At 32.1% G+C, this 16300-nt stretch overlaps 3 protein-coding genes across 3 annotated transcripts; all 3 read left to right on the top strand.

Moving 5' to 3' along the window:
• Nucleotides 1-386: 386 nt before the first annotated feature.
• LOC129875170 (berberine bridge enzyme-like 22) lies at nucleotides 387-2058 on the top strand. The gene has a single exon (XM_055950612.1). It carries the CDS (start codon nucleotides 391-393, stop codon nucleotides 1963-1965), a length of 1575 nt encoding a protein of 524 aa, XP_055806587.1. The 5' UTR covers nucleotides 387-390; the 3' UTR covers nucleotides 1966-2058.
• Nucleotides 2059-6242: 4184 nt separating this feature from the next.
• LOC129874290 (dihydroceramide fatty acyl 2-hydroxylase FAH1-like) lies at nucleotides 6243-11526 on the top strand. The gene is made up of 7 exons (XM_055949553.1): nucleotides 6243-6428; nucleotides 7914-7989; nucleotides 9253-9345; nucleotides 9542-9738; nucleotides 9868-9973; nucleotides 10532-10678; nucleotides 11105-11526. The coding sequence occupies exons 2-7, from the start codon at nucleotides 7939-7941 to the stop codon at nucleotides 11219-11221; spliced, it is 711 nt and encodes a 236-aa protein (XP_055805528.1). The 5' UTR covers nucleotides 6243-6428; nucleotides 7914-7938; the 3' UTR covers nucleotides 11222-11526.
• A 438-nt stretch (nucleotides 11527-11964) lies between these two features.
• LOC129873195 (uncharacterized) lies at nucleotides 11965-13524 on the top strand. The gene has a single exon (XM_055948241.1). It carries the CDS (start codon nucleotides 12294-12296, stop codon nucleotides 13314-13316), a length of 1023 nt encoding a protein of 340 aa, XP_055804216.1. The 5' UTR covers nucleotides 11965-12293; the 3' UTR covers nucleotides 13317-13524.
• Nucleotides 13525-16300: the final 2776 nt, after the last annotated feature.

The following is a 16300-nucleotide window of genomic DNA, read 5'->3' as shown; positions in this document are numbered from 1 at the left end:
AATTCTTCAACTACAATTGAATCGGCATTCGGCATAGTGTTTTTATTTGAAGTATAGTAACACATTCTCAATGTTGCATTCTCCGCCTAGAAATTTCCAAATCAGTTTAAAGTTCATACATAAATTTAAACTACAAGTCCTCAACTATTTCTAGATAACTACTTTTCATTGTTCTTAACGAAGTGCCTTGCATTTAAAATTAATTGGATATTGTTAAAGGATTTAACTTGTACTATACAATACTATAAGCATAGGTTTCAATACCTATAATAAATCCTCAAAGTATTACTCTCATCAAACAAAATTGCTTGGTCATATATGATATATGTTAGATGTTTGAATTAAATCCAATATATACCTAAATTGCTCATTCTTTGATCATATCAAAACATGACTTATTCCATAGTACTACTAGTTTTCTTTCTTCTTACAACATTAAGCTATGGAAATCTTCAAGATTTTGCCAAATGCATGTCTTTTCACACAACTTCAACCTCTTCAAGTGTTGTTCACTCCCAAAAATCTCCTTCATATGCATATCTTTTACAAGAATCTCAACAAAATCCAAGATGGTTGAATTCAACATCACTACTTAAGCCATCATTCATAGTGACACCAAAGACACAAAATGAGATCCAAGGGGCAATTCTTTGTGCCAAGAAACATGGTTTACAAGTTAGAGTGATGAGTGGAGGTCATGATTATGAAGGCCTGTCTTTTCTTTGCAAAACCCCTTTCATAATCCTTGATTTAGTCGATTATCGATCGATTAACATTGACATAGAAGATGAAACTGCTTGGATTCAGAGTGGTGCAACCATTGGAGAGGTTTACTATGACATAGCTAAAAAAAGTGACATTCTTGGATTTCCGGCTGGCGTATGCCCAAGTGTTGGTGTTGGTGGGCACTTTAGTGGAGGTGGCATTGGCACCATGATGAGAAAATATGGCCTGTCTGCTGATAATATCATAGATGCCAATTTGGTTGATGCAAATGGTAGAATTTTAAACAGAGGAACAATGGGAGAAGATGTATTTTGGGCAATTAGAGGAGGTGGAGGAGCTAGTTTTGGAGTAATATCAGCCTGGAAAGTGAAGCTAGTTCGCGTTCCGCCCCTGGTGACAGTTTTCACTATTCACAAGAGCTTAGATCAAGAAGGTGTCAAGCTTGTACATAATTGGCAATACATAGCTTGTAAACTACCCAAGAGTCTCTTCATTCGAGTAATTATTCAACAAATCGATGGAGTTGATAGCCAGGGGAATGTGAAGCAAGTCGAAGTCTTGTTCAATTCACTCTTCTTAGGACTGAAAACTGACCTGATTTCTGTTATGAACACGAATTTCCCTGAATTAGGCTTGAAGACGGAAGATTGCACGGAGATGAGCTGGATACAATCCGTCCTCTACTTCACAGGCTACCAAAAAGGCGAGCCACTAGAAGTCCTGTTGGATAGAAAAACACAATACAAGAGCAACTTCAAGGGAAAATCAGATTTCGTCGTTGAGCCAATGCCTGAAAGTATTTTCCAGGGGATTTCCGAGAGGTTTTTGCACCAAAAAATGGTTTTCGTGATAATGGATCCATTAGGAGGGAAAATGGATGAAATTCTTGAATGTGAAATACCATTTCCTCATAGAAAAGGGAACATTTACAACATACAATACATAGTGAAATGGGATTCAAATGAGAGATCCAAACAATATTTGTATTGGATCCAAAATCTTTACAATTACATGGAGCCATATGTGTCCAATTCACCAAGAGCTGCTTATATCAGCTATAGGGATCTTGATTTGGGAATCAATCAACAAGGTAATTACTCAAGTTATCGACAAGCTATCATGTCTTGGGGTGGCAAGTATTTTAAAGGTAACTTTCAAAGATTGGCGAGAGCAAAATATCAGATTGATCCAAGCAACTTTTTCACAAATGAACAAAGTATTCCTCCTCTTTCTAGTTAGTAACAAAAGATGTGACTCCACAACTTTCATTAAAATAGTTGGCATTTTATTGTTGATCAGCTTAAAAGACAAAATAAATCATAAATGCCATTGCAAAAACTACTTTCAGTTCAAGCAGTCATAAATGTAAGTAATGCAAAAGATGACTCATCATTTCATTCTAAGTAAGAAAATGGAACTTGTTAGTCAATGCTCAAAGAAGAATTCCATTACTAGACATGGGGTGAGAAATTAAAAAAAACTGTTAACATAAAAATCCTAGATTCATCTCTATGCTAAAAATGGTATTTGATTTCTATATACAAATATATTTAACTTTTTTGAATTTGAAATAAAGAAAACAATTTTTGTTGATTATTGAAGGATCAAAACTACTGAGGGGTATAATTTCTTGGACTATTTGAACCTAACCCAAACATAATACTTAAACCATTTTTCTAATTTTCTCTATAACAACACATATTATAAACACCATCAGTAAAATCATGCACAATGCTCAGTAATAACCTCGTGGACTCAATTGATTCCATACTCAATTCTAAATCACGGGATAACTCAGCCATTACTACCTCACGTACAAAAAGAAAAATATCATTCAATGCTAATATTATTGCAACTTGCGATCCCACTGGCCTCTACTATATTCCTTATATCCTACTCTGACAAAAACTATACAAAGGATCACATTCGAGCACATTTACTATATGTGTGCTTAGGAAATTCACTCTTCAATGAATTGATAAATCTATGAATGAATTCATCAAAAATAATTTTCTTAGCATTATCTAGAGACATATAAAGCATTTGTAGAGCTGCAGGACCCGACGAGGAGATGAATATTTGGAGGTGATTGGAGCTGTTTTCCCTTCTAAATTAGTTGTATCTCTGCTGTGGGTATTGACATAATTGTATTGTGAAGGGATTCTACTATATTCCTACAAGTAGCTTGGAAAATCAGTGTTTTGCCTCATTTTCAAACGATTCATAACTAGGCTATTTATTCGTAAAAGTTAGACTCGCCACCTATTTTTAAGGAAATTAGAAAATCATTTTAAACAAGAGAGGTTATTTTAAGGGAAAATTTCTTAAATAACCACTATAATAAATTCAATTAGGCTCTTTAGCTATAGTTTGAATATTTACGGGTTGTAGCTATAGTTTAAGCTATCTTATTTGTATAATTCGCGGATAATTGAATTATTTTTGTATAAATTAAAAATAAAGAATTTATACAATCACAAATATTTGAACTTTAAACAGTTATACAAATTATATTATACAAAAGTTATACAAATTATATTATACAAATTTTGAATTATACAAACGTGCGAATTTTACAAGCTTGAACCGTAATTAACATTAAATGTTAGTGGAGAATTGTAAATTAGCTAAAGTATAGTTATATTAACTAATTAACTAGTATATGTTTGCTTTGCAAATTGTAAATTAGCTAAAGTATAGCTATGTTAACTAATTAACTAGTATATGTTTACTTATTTACGTAATTTTCCCTTATTTTAAAACCTTAATTTCAAACCAAAGGGTAAGGGTTCTAGGCGTTCTAGCCATTTCCCAAGGAAGGTGTAAGGCACCTCAGAAATTCGCGAATATGATTGACCGGTGAATTTAAAATATTTTGTGGCTAAAAGTGTATAAATTATTTAAAATGGAAACTTTGAAAAGAGATGTTTTTAAAATTACTTTCCGCATTTAAATTATTTCATTAATACAACTAGTGAATTGACTTATAATTTTGACTAAATTAGTAAAGAAATGACTATTTCTAAAAAAAGATGTATTAGTTTAATTTTAGACATTTAATTAAATTTGTTAATTCAACTTCTAGACTCACAAATCGTTAGGCTTTTTCTTGATAACTATATGATTTATTCTTTTAAGTTATTTAATGCTCTTTAATTAATTTTAAAATTAGCTAGGTGCTTTTCGGAATAGAAAAAAAAATGGTTTCTTTGGATTCACATGATTATTAGCTAAAAACGCCGTTTGAACATAGATATCCTAACTCCTAAGACGATGGAGGAATTAAAAAGCTTAACATTCACCATTTAACTAAGGCCCCGTTTCACCATAGATATTCTGTAATCTCAAATATATTTAAAAATAAACTTCACAAATATTGTATGGCCTTACAACTTGTCATTATTTGACAAATAATTTTGGCAGACAATCCAAATTCTCAAACACTAGAAAAAAATTAGTATTTGGGCCAAGTTCTATTATTTGGAAACTTTTAAAAATTACCCATTTTTTTATATTTTATAAAAATATCTATCATTTATAGTTTTGGACTAAATTTCAGTCCTAATTCATTGTACAAATTTATACAATTAAAATGCATATTTTATACAGTTTTTATCCTAGCTTGCTCTCCGAAGTTACCTCCAATTACAAGTAGTAATAGTTGTTTTTAGTATACAAATCAATGGCATTTTTCATTTGTTTTCTTCATCTCTACTAGTCAAGTGTACGTGCTTTGTATGTGTGTATAGCGTTTATTAATAATATATATATATATATATATATATATATATATATATATATATATATATATATATTGTTATTGATATCAAAAGTCAAAATTAATTTCTATTGATATATAAAAACACACTATGAATGATAATGTAAAGGAAAAATGAACGCTATATTATACATGAACATAATAATATAACATAAATACTCAAATCATAAGGAGCAATTCTCGAAATCGTCTAATGGCCTATTTATTCCTCAGGCAAACACCAACATAGACCAACAACGAAAATTTAACTGCAAGCCAAATAACTACGATAATTAAAAATCAAATCTCTATTTTTCTGATATGAAGGAAAAAAAATTCATACTAAATTATATATTACATAACTTCAAGAACAAATTTAAAATATTTATAGTAAATTTACCTCAAATCGTAAGGAGCAATTCTCAAAATTATCTTTTGTCTTTTTATTCCTAAGCAAACAACAGCGAATTAATAAATTTCAGGTCATACAAAGAGAAAAAATTCACATTAGGATTAAATGTTATGAATGTGGAATACTAATTCGTAATTTTTATTAATTATTATTTTACTTGCTTAATCCAAAGAGCTAAAAGTAAACTAAAATATACTTAACCCTTCTGCATTAATTTTTTTCTGAAAGCAATTAGTGGCTACCTTTGATTTGATTTTTCGCTATATGTTTTTTTTAATAACTATGCCAACAAAAATAATCAAGAGAAATATTCTCTTTCCATGAAAGCCAATCAAAAAAATCAAATCTAATACTAATATTGAATAAACTAATTATTCTTACTTTCTGAAAATAAAGTCATAATAATAATTATCTCCTTTTTTTTTTTTAGAAATTCTTAATCAAAAAGGCCAAAAAAATAAAATCAACTCTCTTGAGATTAAAGAGCCTTTTCCCAATATTCAGAAATTGAAGCACCGATATAGTCTTTTCACTATTTTCTTTTAACTATTATATCATTATTTTAATAATATTAAATATTGACTATAATAAAAACTAAATGAAGAAGATTTTTTACAATGCTTAAATTTTGAAGAATCTTTATCCAACTAAATTAAACTTGATTCAGAAAAAATATAGTAAAAAAACTTTCAAAATAATAGTCAAAAAGGTTTTATAAAAACGTCCAAAAAAAGGTCCACAAAAATACAAAAATAGGCAAAAAAAATAGTCAACAATATCCCAAAAATAGACAAAAAGGTTTAAAAAAACTTTCAAAAAAGAATTTCCTTCAACATAAATTTCAAAACATTGATTTATGGCAATCATCATAATAAATTTGACGATATTTATTTTTTTCTAAATATTTTTAGGACTCTTTTTTCAGATACCCAAAAACAAAACAATTTTTCATATATTTTTCTCTAACCATATATTTTAGAACTCCATAATTTTTCAAGTTTATAGTTAACATTATAAAAATAATTAAGGTGTATTTTTCAAAAATGAATATCAGCTAATAAATATTTTATTCTCCCTGAATTATTATGAAACTCCTCCTTTTTCCAAAAGAAAAAGACTTAAGGGGTCGTTTGACATAAAAAATAAGAGATAATATGTACATTATTTTATTTATTACTTGTCTCAAAATTATTTATCTACTCATTTAAACTAAAATAATGGGATATAATAGATGACTTGGTACGATAAGTAGTATGGAATTTTTCGAACTTATCTTAGCGCAATTTATTAAAAAATCCAAAAGTTGCTAGTAATATTCGAGGCACATACTGGATGCGTGAGTTGTGACCAGACTGGCAAGTGCGTGCCGTAAATTTACCCAATAATAGAAAACTTAATTAACAAGTAGAAAAGTTAAAAGTAAACCGACTCCTAAAAATATCAACCATTACAGCCAGCAGTTGAGTGTTTTGTGGTCTGCACATAGAGAGAGACATCCTTTCAATTGGGGAGAAAAATACTGCATTTTTCGAGGTAAGTATCTTCTCGATTCATTGTATTGTGGTTGAGTTTTCGCCATTTGTGAAATAGATCTATGTTGTTAGAGTACAGTATTTGGGGTTTTGAGATTTATGACTTTTTTTATGTGTGGTGGTGTGAATGTGCATTGTGGAAGGAAAAAAAAACGAATCTTTAATGGGTATGTTTGTTGTTGTTGTTGTATGTTTGTAAATTGAATTGTTGAAGTTCCGTATGCATCTACAAGGATTTTGATGTAATTCATGATGTTTAAGCAAGTTGCTTTTACAAATCAATTACGCTTTCTTTCTCGTTATCCTTCTTTTTTTGGGGGGGTCAAACGAACATAAAAACAACAATTTGAAGGTAACTGGAGAATTTATGAATCTCCTCTGCCTGTATTAAGTAACTAGCAGTACTCTGCAAGTATATGTAGCTTCCTGATACATTCATAACATGTTTGCAAAGGATATCATTTTCAAGTATTTCTTTTATCCCAATGGGCTAAGACTGATATACTGAAAATTTGATGCATTCTTCTATAAACTGAATGTTATGAAAATCAATTTCTTGTGTGCTTGAGGGAATTTTCTTAAATATTCTAGCCTGCTTTGATACTTTCTGCAATCTTTTTTACTGGCTTGTTTATTTACAATTTATGGTTCCTCTTGATAAATAAGACCAGTTCACCTAAGCCATTTAAAAGATATTACTAGTAGTTAAGAACGGAAATGAAACAAGCGGAGTTGCGCCATTTTTTGCCATTGTTTGTCTATTCCACGGTAACTGATAACTTCCTCATTTCCCCTTTAAATTTTTTGATTTTCCTATCTTATATTAGTAAAACTTCAATTTAGTGGGAGCATTTTACTTTTACTTTTGGAATCACATATTGACACAATAAAATCTCCACTCTTACTCTTGACTCTTTCCTTGTCAAAATTTGATCTTTATGTTTATGAGGTAGCTACTTGGGATAGGTCAAATGATAAACAATCATAAATGAGACTTATCACTTATTTTTCTTGATTTTTGCAATTACATTTGATATCATATATAAGCTGCATGATGTTTGCTTGATCAAATACACTTGTCTCATAAAAAAAGGATTTATGCATGCTTGTGCAGTTTGCCAAAATTTTCCTTGAAAATAGTTCAATGAAGCAGGCCAAGCTATTTTTGTTTGAGTTAGTAGTTCTCCCAGAGCACCCTGAAGTAAATATAACATGAAATCTCTTCTGGACTCAATCATGGAGCTACTGAATTAATTTAAGTGCCCAAAGAGATAGAATGACTCACCAAGCGCCAAGATGTATTACAAGTAAAGTTCTTAAAGATAAAACATCAAATAGCACCTTGTGGGTAGCCATATGATCTGTCTTCTATTTTCTTTATCGGAACTGTTCTCATCTCAATAGGTGCTCTTGAACTTCTTATCGAATATTTCATGTAGAACCATATCTTAGCAGCCTTCTAACTACTTTCTGTTTTCTTTGCTAGATCTATCAATTAGCTTCTATCCACTATGGTTGCACAAGGCTTCACTGTGGATTTAGATAAGCCACTTGTATACCAGGTAAAACTCTACAGTTTACACCTTCTATATTTTTTTTCTTCCATCCTACTTTATTTGATACTTAATTTGGGAAGTCAACGATTAATTTTAACTACATTTCTTCTCAGATTTGTTAAATAATTTTTTAAAATATTTTTAGTCCACCTAATAGTTGGGAGTTGGGACTATATTTTAGCCACATTAATATGTTTACTCTAGGTCTTATGCTTTCTAGGAGGCGCTTAATCCAATTTGAGATATATATGCCACTGTGAAATATAGAAACTTCTAGTAAGGATTCATATACCATACTCCATGTCCCCAACTAGCTTAGGATTAAGGTGTAGTAGTAGTAGTTGTTGTATAGTATTCCATTTGCTCCAATTACATGTCACTCTTTCCATTTGGGGAATTTCAAAATATTTGATGGAGTTCTACTGATACATATTATTCCTACATTATTCTTAAAGTTGTAAGAATTTCAAACTCATTAACTATTTAGCTTTTCAACTCCGATATGATGCTTTCTCTATGAAACTCTTTTTTTGGTCATTACTTTACTATTTTCCTCCACTCTCATTAATATAGTACACGGGTGAAATTCGCATCCTAAACTCTGTATACAGTTAAGCAAGTGCATTCACTAAAAAATGTGATGGAGGGTATTCTTATATGTAGTGTCTAAATAATTTATAAAATTGATGAAGCAATGTCAAAATGTTTGCCGGAAAGTAGACCATTTGACCGTTGTACGCCAAACTTTGTTTTTTGGGGGGGGGGGGATGGATGATGCACTTTTATTTAGATCTGCACACGTGTCTTTAAGGTTTACGTTCTGCTCCTTGATCTTCCTTCCTGCCAATCATCAGGGTTTTTCATTATGTAATTAAGATTATTCCAGTATGTATTGGCAGAGACATTTGTCTTATTATTTCATTTTGTTTCAACCTATATCATTATTGAGCTCCATAATTCATCTCTTTGTTGTACTTGTCAAAGTATGCAGAAAATTAAATAACAATGACAGGAAAGAAGTAGAAAGGAATAATATGTGGTGATGTATTTCCTTGTCATGATCTTTCAGATGGAAAACTATTTATGGTTTTCCTGTTGCAAGCGCCTTTTCTTCTTCCTCTTCTTTTTTTGTTCGATAAAGTCTTTGTAAAGTCTTCTTTGTCATGTATAACAGGTTCCTTGGCCTAAACCCCTCTATTCTGATTGAAATTAGTAAATAAACCGTCGTATTACCACTTGTATTTTTTGACTTCTCAAATGTGCTCTCAGGTTGGCCACCTTGGAGACTCTTATCAAGAGTGGGTTCACCAGCCCATTGTCAGCAAGGAAGGTCCTCGATTTTTTGAAAGTGATTTTTGGGAGGTACAGTTACAGTTAGAATTATTCATTTTTCTTTTAGCTTGAATTTTCATTTGCCATGCGTTTCTATTAAGACAAGATTGATATAAAACTTGTTAGAGTGTGCACCATACAAATACCCCACACCACGTGAGATAATTCATTTTCACATCATCTTGCTATGTACATAAGGTATTGATACCTTTTATTTGTGAAACAGTTTCTGACTCGCACAGTTTGGTGGGCAATTCCTACCATATGGCTTCCAGTTGTGTGCTATAGCATCTCCATATCTATCCGTATGGGTCGTACTGTTCCAGAGGTGACACTGATGGTGACTTTTGGCATTTTCATCTGGACACTGATGGAATACACTCTTCATCGTTTTCTTTTTCACATCAATACAAGGAGCTATTGGTTAGTGCTCTCTCTATTCTTTTTTGTAATCTGAGAAGGGAATGATCATGTTTGTACTTATTTTGCCTGACGTTTCCCTCTGCTTCAGGTTCTTTATTCCTGTGTGCTTAAACTCATGTTTTGTTACAGGGGAAACACTATTCATTATCTTCTTCATGGCTGTCATCATAAGCATCCCATGGATGGTCTACGGCTGGTTTTTCCTCCTGCTGCAACGGCTATTCTCCTTGTACCAGTATGTTGGATTTAATATCTTAACATTGTCTTATATTTTACCTGAGAACTGTTTTTTTATTTTATTTTATAATTTCACACAAATCTAAAAGATCCCAATTTCAAATGGTTAAAACCGCTTTTCATGAAATAAAAGATAATTACTCTCTCCATTCATTGATGTTTCATTTGGTTTTCAGAGGTCAAACAACGCTTTGGCAAAGCCATCTTATCTGCCTAATAAATGAAGAAAAAACACTAAAAAGGAATTAAGCACTTGGTATACACCAGATATTACATGAAACTCCACTAGACAAATTCTAGTTTGATTTTGGAAAAGTCAACATGGCCAAAGCAACTAAAGGAATATAATACTAGCCTACTTCCACAGCTTGTCGAAGTTCGGAGTTTATATACAAAATGTTGCAAAATGAATGAAAATCATAAGTTTCTTATTATTTGCCTTTCCCCAAGTGACATTGATCACGACTATACTTAATGCTGAATTGTGCGAGTATGCTTAAGAACAATGATTATTTGCTTTTCCCACAACTTTTGATACTGTACTTTGTAATTGCAGTTCTGGAACTTGATCAAATTCCTGTCAACTCCCTCCACTGCTCCTGCTTTGTTTGGAGGTGGATTATTGGGCTATATTATGTATGACGTAACCCACTATTACTTGCATCACGGGCAACCATCAGCTGAAGTGCCTAAAAATCTTAAGGTAAGAGGATATGTTTGTTAACACCTCCCTAACGCCATCATTGTGGTATTCAGTTAGCTTTTTGTGATGTCTCCTGTCAGGTGTAATAATGTGTCCGTTTGAGAAGATGCTTTTAGACCCTGCTGGTTTCTTTGTTTAACGTTTTCAACTACTAACAAGAGAATTGTCATACCATTGCAAGTTATGTTTTCACTTGTGGTACTTGAGATTGAGACTGTTGTTTCAGGTTATAGTTTGTGGTTAAATCCTTTGTTTAGGGTAATAAAGAAGCACTCTACCTGGGGTTTGTCATGGGTGGGTGGGGGAATGGGTATATGGGTTGTTTTGAAGCGATATTTTCATCTCAATTTATGAATCTCGATAAGATGCAGCATTCTTAACCTGTTCTATGATCCTAACTGGTGATCTTTTGCCCTTCTTTCACAGAAATATCACTTGAATCATCATTTTCGTATCCAGAACAAAGGTTTTGGTATCACCTCCTCTTTCTGGGATAAAGTGTTTGGAACTCTACCACATTCAAAATCAGCCAAGAACAGATGATTCCCTTCGGATAGGAGAATCATAGCACTATGCACTTTCTATTAGAAGGGTTAGAATTATTTTTTCTTTGAAATCCAGTTCCAGTTTTTTCATTTTGCCACTATTTTCATGCTACAATATAATTGGAACTTGGCATTTCATCCTTGTGATAACTTGTGTAAGGGTTACGTAACCTTGCTGCGAAACATTGTGCTCATCAGTCCATCTAGGTTGTATTTATTTATCATTGGGCTGTATGTTGGCCATTTATTGTATCTTGTACCAGTTTGGCAATTATAAAAATCCTGTTGAAGCATTGCAACAAATTCTCTTTTTTCTATGTATTAACGTGACAAACTGGATTTTTAGAAAAGAAACAGAACTATTTATTGTCTTAAAAAGTATACTTGGAGGAGTGTGACAATCTATAAGTGGGAATGCATCAATTCTAAGTTTACCACACATTTCAAATGTAATGGAATTATTTGAGTGGGAATATATTTTTTCATATTAAGCATGTGTATCAGGTGGCATAATGTTGCTTCCTACCTAACCTTCTCTTTCCTGCCCCACACGAGATTCGTTTCAATTTATTTGATATATTTTTTTAATTTATTTATAATTTTTTAATTTCAATTTTTTATCTGATATGTTTAAAATTAAAAAATTGTTTGATACGTATTTTTAATTTTAGATCATAAAATTCATAAAGTTTTTGACTATAGGTACGTTGTAAAGAAACAAAAGAAAAAGTAATGGCACCATAGTAGGACCTCTAATTATAGTGTTCCCACCTTCAGATTCCTTTATATCATCCTCTCTCCTTCTCTGTTTCTTCCAAAGATATTTTTTTTTTCCATAAGTATACGCGTGACCAGACCTAGATCTTCATGCCCGTCTATATTATTGTCCAAGATCATGTGATGTTCAACAGTCCAACACTATAATGTCTTGACCCTTGTAATGTTCTTGCTTCTTATCTTCAGCTTTGTTTTGGATTTCCCCTATTAAAATTCCTCAGATACTGCATATTTAGAGGGGGGAGGGGAGGAGATTAGATTTTTATTGAGTTTGAATTTGGATATTTCCAAGCATGTCTTTTCCATGGAAAAAGTTAAAGAAGACAAGTATATCTCAATTGGTGAAGGACCATGTTCGTTCTCAAACTCCTCTTATGGTGGAGACTGGTTTCCCCTCTTTCCTTGTGGATCTTTTTGTCAAGAATCGTCGAAAGTTCATGAAAACTTCCAAGAAAAAGAGGCATCCTCCAGTGGTAGCTGAGCCCCATTTGAGCTCTCCTTCGACTCCACCTTTTCCAGGATGTTGCACCATTGAGAGGTCTCAGTTAAAGGGGTGTCAGGAAAAAGATGAAAGATTTGATCTTGATGAAGCTGTTGATAAAAATATGGTGTTAATAGCGCTTCTGAAGATCTTTCTGGTGGTGGTTTTGGTTTTAGGAACAAAGAAGCTTGTAATGGGAATAACAATATCAGCTTTCTTGTTGTATTTCCTTGAACATTCGGGGGAATGCGTCTATAGATGGCTCATGCCTGTTGCAGGAGCACAAAGGAAGAGTCTGTTGGTGGTACAACAGGTTTGGAGATCCTCTGGAGTTAAAATGGTTGAGTTAGAAGAAAAAGATTGCGTTTTTAAGGTGCCATTATTACAGCAAGAAGAGTTAAGTTCCTCTGAGTCCAGTAGGGAAGGAATGGACTCAGAGAAAAAAGAGGAATTGAGAAATGATTTGTTGGAATCCAAGAGAAAGAAATCTCAGAAATCCAAGATGAAAAGATTTCTTGCAAAGAAGTTCAGAAGGAAGATAAGTAATCAGATGATCACAATAAAGGAAAATGATGTTAAAACTCAGGAAAAGGATAAACTTGATTGTCAAAAGAGCTCTGAAAAAGTGCTTGATGCAACCATTGTTAAGGTAGATAATTTAGCAAGAAAAGAGCAGAATTCAGCAAGTATTGTTCTTCTTTTGGTTGTTCTAGTTGGCCTTACAGGAGGCCGGACTTTCGCCCTTGTATTTACACTAACATGGTGCATGATGTCAAAACAAGTTTTGCTCAAAACTCTAGTTAGAATGGTTCAATTTATTCCTGGAAAGCTGTGAATTGCAGACCATTTTAGATTAGTTTGGTTTGTTTCTACTGAGAAGTGCTCAACATTTTGGTTGACCACTTAGGTGGAGATTTTTGTATTGTGTCTTGTAAAGGTTCTGATACAAGAGATTTAAATTTGTCATATAGAGAATCATATGCTGCCTTGTCTTGCCAAATAACAAAGACCATATAATGCATAATTAATGTTGTTGTCTTGTATTCCTTTCTAAATCTAAATGCAAATATAGACTCTATGGCATGCCTTGGACACTTTAATATCCTTATCATTCTAATTTCTATCTCAAGTTGTTAAATTGCACGCATGTGTTAAAATAAAATGATTTAGGAAAAAGAAAGTTGTTTTTCAAACCGAAGGAGGTAAAATTGAGCATTACGATGAATATAAGTTGCTTAAGAACCATCGTTAACAAGCTGAAAGTTCATCGAGTCAATCAATTGAGCCACTAAGATTTTCGAAATGTCCATTCAACTAAATTGCTTCTTACATCAGATTTCATATATACAACAACAACAACAACAACAACTCAGTGAAATTCCACAACGTGGGGTCTGGGGAGGGTAAAGTGTACGCAAACTTTACTCCTACCAAGGTAGGACGGCTGTTTCCGAGAGACTCTCGGCTCAAAAGAAGCATAAAAAGAGGTCAGATAAGGCTAAGAAGTTCAAAGTGATATGGGAAAGCAAATAGCGAATAACATAGATAACGAAAGCGACATAGATAAGATAGAGTAATCAAAGTACAGAAAGTAATAGAAAGATAATAACAGAAGTCAGAGCACAAGAAATTATTGTGCGCTAATGCGCCTACTAATACGGAAGACTAACGAGACTATGTACTAGCCTTCTACCCTAATATGGGTCCTCCACACCCTCCTATTTAAGGTCATGTCCTCGATAACCTGTAACTGCGACATGTCTTGTCTAATCATCTCTCCCAAATATTTATTCGGCCTACCCCTACCTCTTCTGAAACCATCCATGGTCAACCTCTCACACCTCCGCACTGGGGCGTCTGTGTCTCTCCTCTTCACATGCCCAAACCATCTCAGTCGCATTTCTCGCATCTTGTCTTCCACCGCCGAATAGCCTCATTTCTAATCCTATCGCTCCTGGTCTGCCCACACATCCATCTCAACATTCTCATCTCGGCTACTTTCATCTTTTAAACATGAGAGACCTTAACTGGCCAACACTCTGGCCCATATATATTTTCTTTAATTTTATTACATAAAGGGAGGAAGATGGAAAGGGGAGGGAATATTATGGTACTAATAGAGTTTGAACCCTCTATACCTCACCAGTAGAAGATCTCTTGAACCCTAGAATTTCATAAAGTTGATGCGTTAATTGTTTTTAGTTTTTTATTTTATGTCTGATATTTATATAGGCTTTGAATAATTTAAATGTATGTAGGGTTCAAACTTTAAAAAGTTTGGTTAATAATTAAGAGATTTTACTCATTCTACTACAATCTTCATAAGCTTAATCAGGATTTAAATTTAACAGGATCATTTTTATATCCTTAGAATTAAATTATTGCCTTATGTGTTTGAATTTAATAATTGTTTTTTTTGATATTTCAAGAAGATTTTATTTACATTATCCATATAAAAATCATATAAATTCAAATGAATCTTTAGCCGAAAGGCTACATTCATCCCCCTACTACGCCCAAAAGGGTAAATATTTATTCACAACGGATGTCTACATTTAACAGTTGTTTTAACCTTAGTTAATTGAAAAATAAGAAAAAGAGATATATTAATTAATTATGATTAAGTGAGATATCTTTTGCATTCATTATGGGGTGTAAACCTCCTAAATGAATAAAATTATTCTTTGTAAAAAATTGTTTTTTCCCAAAGCGGCAAAACCACGTTTCCCCTCCAAGTGTTTGTTTAGGGAATAAATTAGGGAAATTCATCAAATATGTCATCAAATTTTGAAAAAAAATATTTATACGATTCATTAAAAGTTTGGCTCTTTTATGTTATTCTTGTTTGAAAAAAAGGATTATCCGTGCCATTATTTTTTAACTCCAATTTTGCAAAATCATTTTTTACACGTGACCAAATTAATTATTTTCTTTTAAAAAAGTCAAAATTCTAAATTCATTTGTGAAATTAAAAATATTCACCCGTATTTAAAAAACTGAAAATCAATCCCAAAATTTTGAAAATTTTACTTTGATTCGTGTTTTTGTTGTTGTTTTGACACTAGATTCTTATTCCCTAGTGATTTTGAGTCTATGTTCAAAATTTCAAGTGATTTGAAGTTATGAAAAAAAATTACAATTAAAGGATGTTGAAGTTTTGAAACTTCAAAAAATGTCAAGTGAGTTTTGTTAAGTTAGGTTGAATTTGAGTTCAAAATTGAGTTTTGGTATCTAGCTCAGATAATCGCTACTCTTGAAATTTGAGGTGATTTTGTGAAGAATTGAAAAGGTTGAAAATTTGGGAATTCTTTGTGTTTTTTCATGTGTTCTTGAGGAAAAAGGAGCAAAAGAGTGAGTCTAAAACCTCAATTGAAAAATGTTAAAAGTTGTTTGGGGACTTGTTGAGTTAGGTTGATTTTTTTAAAAAAAAATAATAATAATGACGTGGTCGAATTATAATTGGTCATGTGTAAAAATGATTTTTTTTTGGCAAAATCGGAGCTAAAAAAATAATAACATGGATGGGCCTTTTCTCAAATGGTAATGATATAAATGAGCCAAACTTTTAACGGATGATATATATAAATCTTTTTAAAAAAAAATTGATGGCATATTTGAACATTTTCCCAATAAATTATTTTTATGAATAATAACACTTTTGATCCCTAAATTATTGCTAGATTACAACTTTGGTCCTTGTATTATTATTATTATTATTATTATTATTTTAGTTAAATAAAGTATGCAATTTTGATCCTTAAATGCAATTTGAAGTCAACACCATTAGCTTTTGATTATTTAGTTTTTAACAAGAAAAGA

Source organism: Solanum dulcamara, chromosome 11, assembly GCF_947179165.1.
Source record: "Solanum dulcamara chromosome 11, daSolDulc1.2, whole genome shotgun sequence".
In the NCBI taxonomy this organism is placed as follows: Eukaryota; Viridiplantae; Streptophyta; class Magnoliopsida; order Solanales; family Solanaceae; genus Solanum; species Solanum dulcamara.
The sequence above is the reverse complement of the archived record's forward strand: the minus strand, read 5'-3'. Positions and strand labels throughout refer to the sequence as shown.

Bases quoted from the DNA above. Each gene is read 5' to 3' on its own strand.
- LOC129875170 (XM_055950612.1), top strand. From the start codon at position 391: ATGACTTATTCCATAGTACTACTAGTTTTCTTTCTTCTTACAACATTA.
- LOC129874290 (XM_055949553.1), top strand. From the start codon at position 7,939: ATGGTTGCACAAGGCTTCACTGTGGATTTAGATAAGCCACTTGTATAC. The intron at 9,346-9,541 runs GTACAGTTACAG...TTTGTGAAACAG, and splicing joins TTGAAAGTGATTTTTGGGAG to TTTCTGACTCGCACAGTTTG. The intron at 9,739-9,867 runs GTTAGTGCTCTC...GTTTTGTTACAG, and splicing joins ATCAATACAAGGAGCTATTG to GGGAAACACTATTCATTATC.
- LOC129873195 (XM_055948241.1), top strand. From the start codon at position 12,294: ATGTCTTTTCCATGGAAAAAGTTAAAGAAGACAAGTATATCTCAATTG.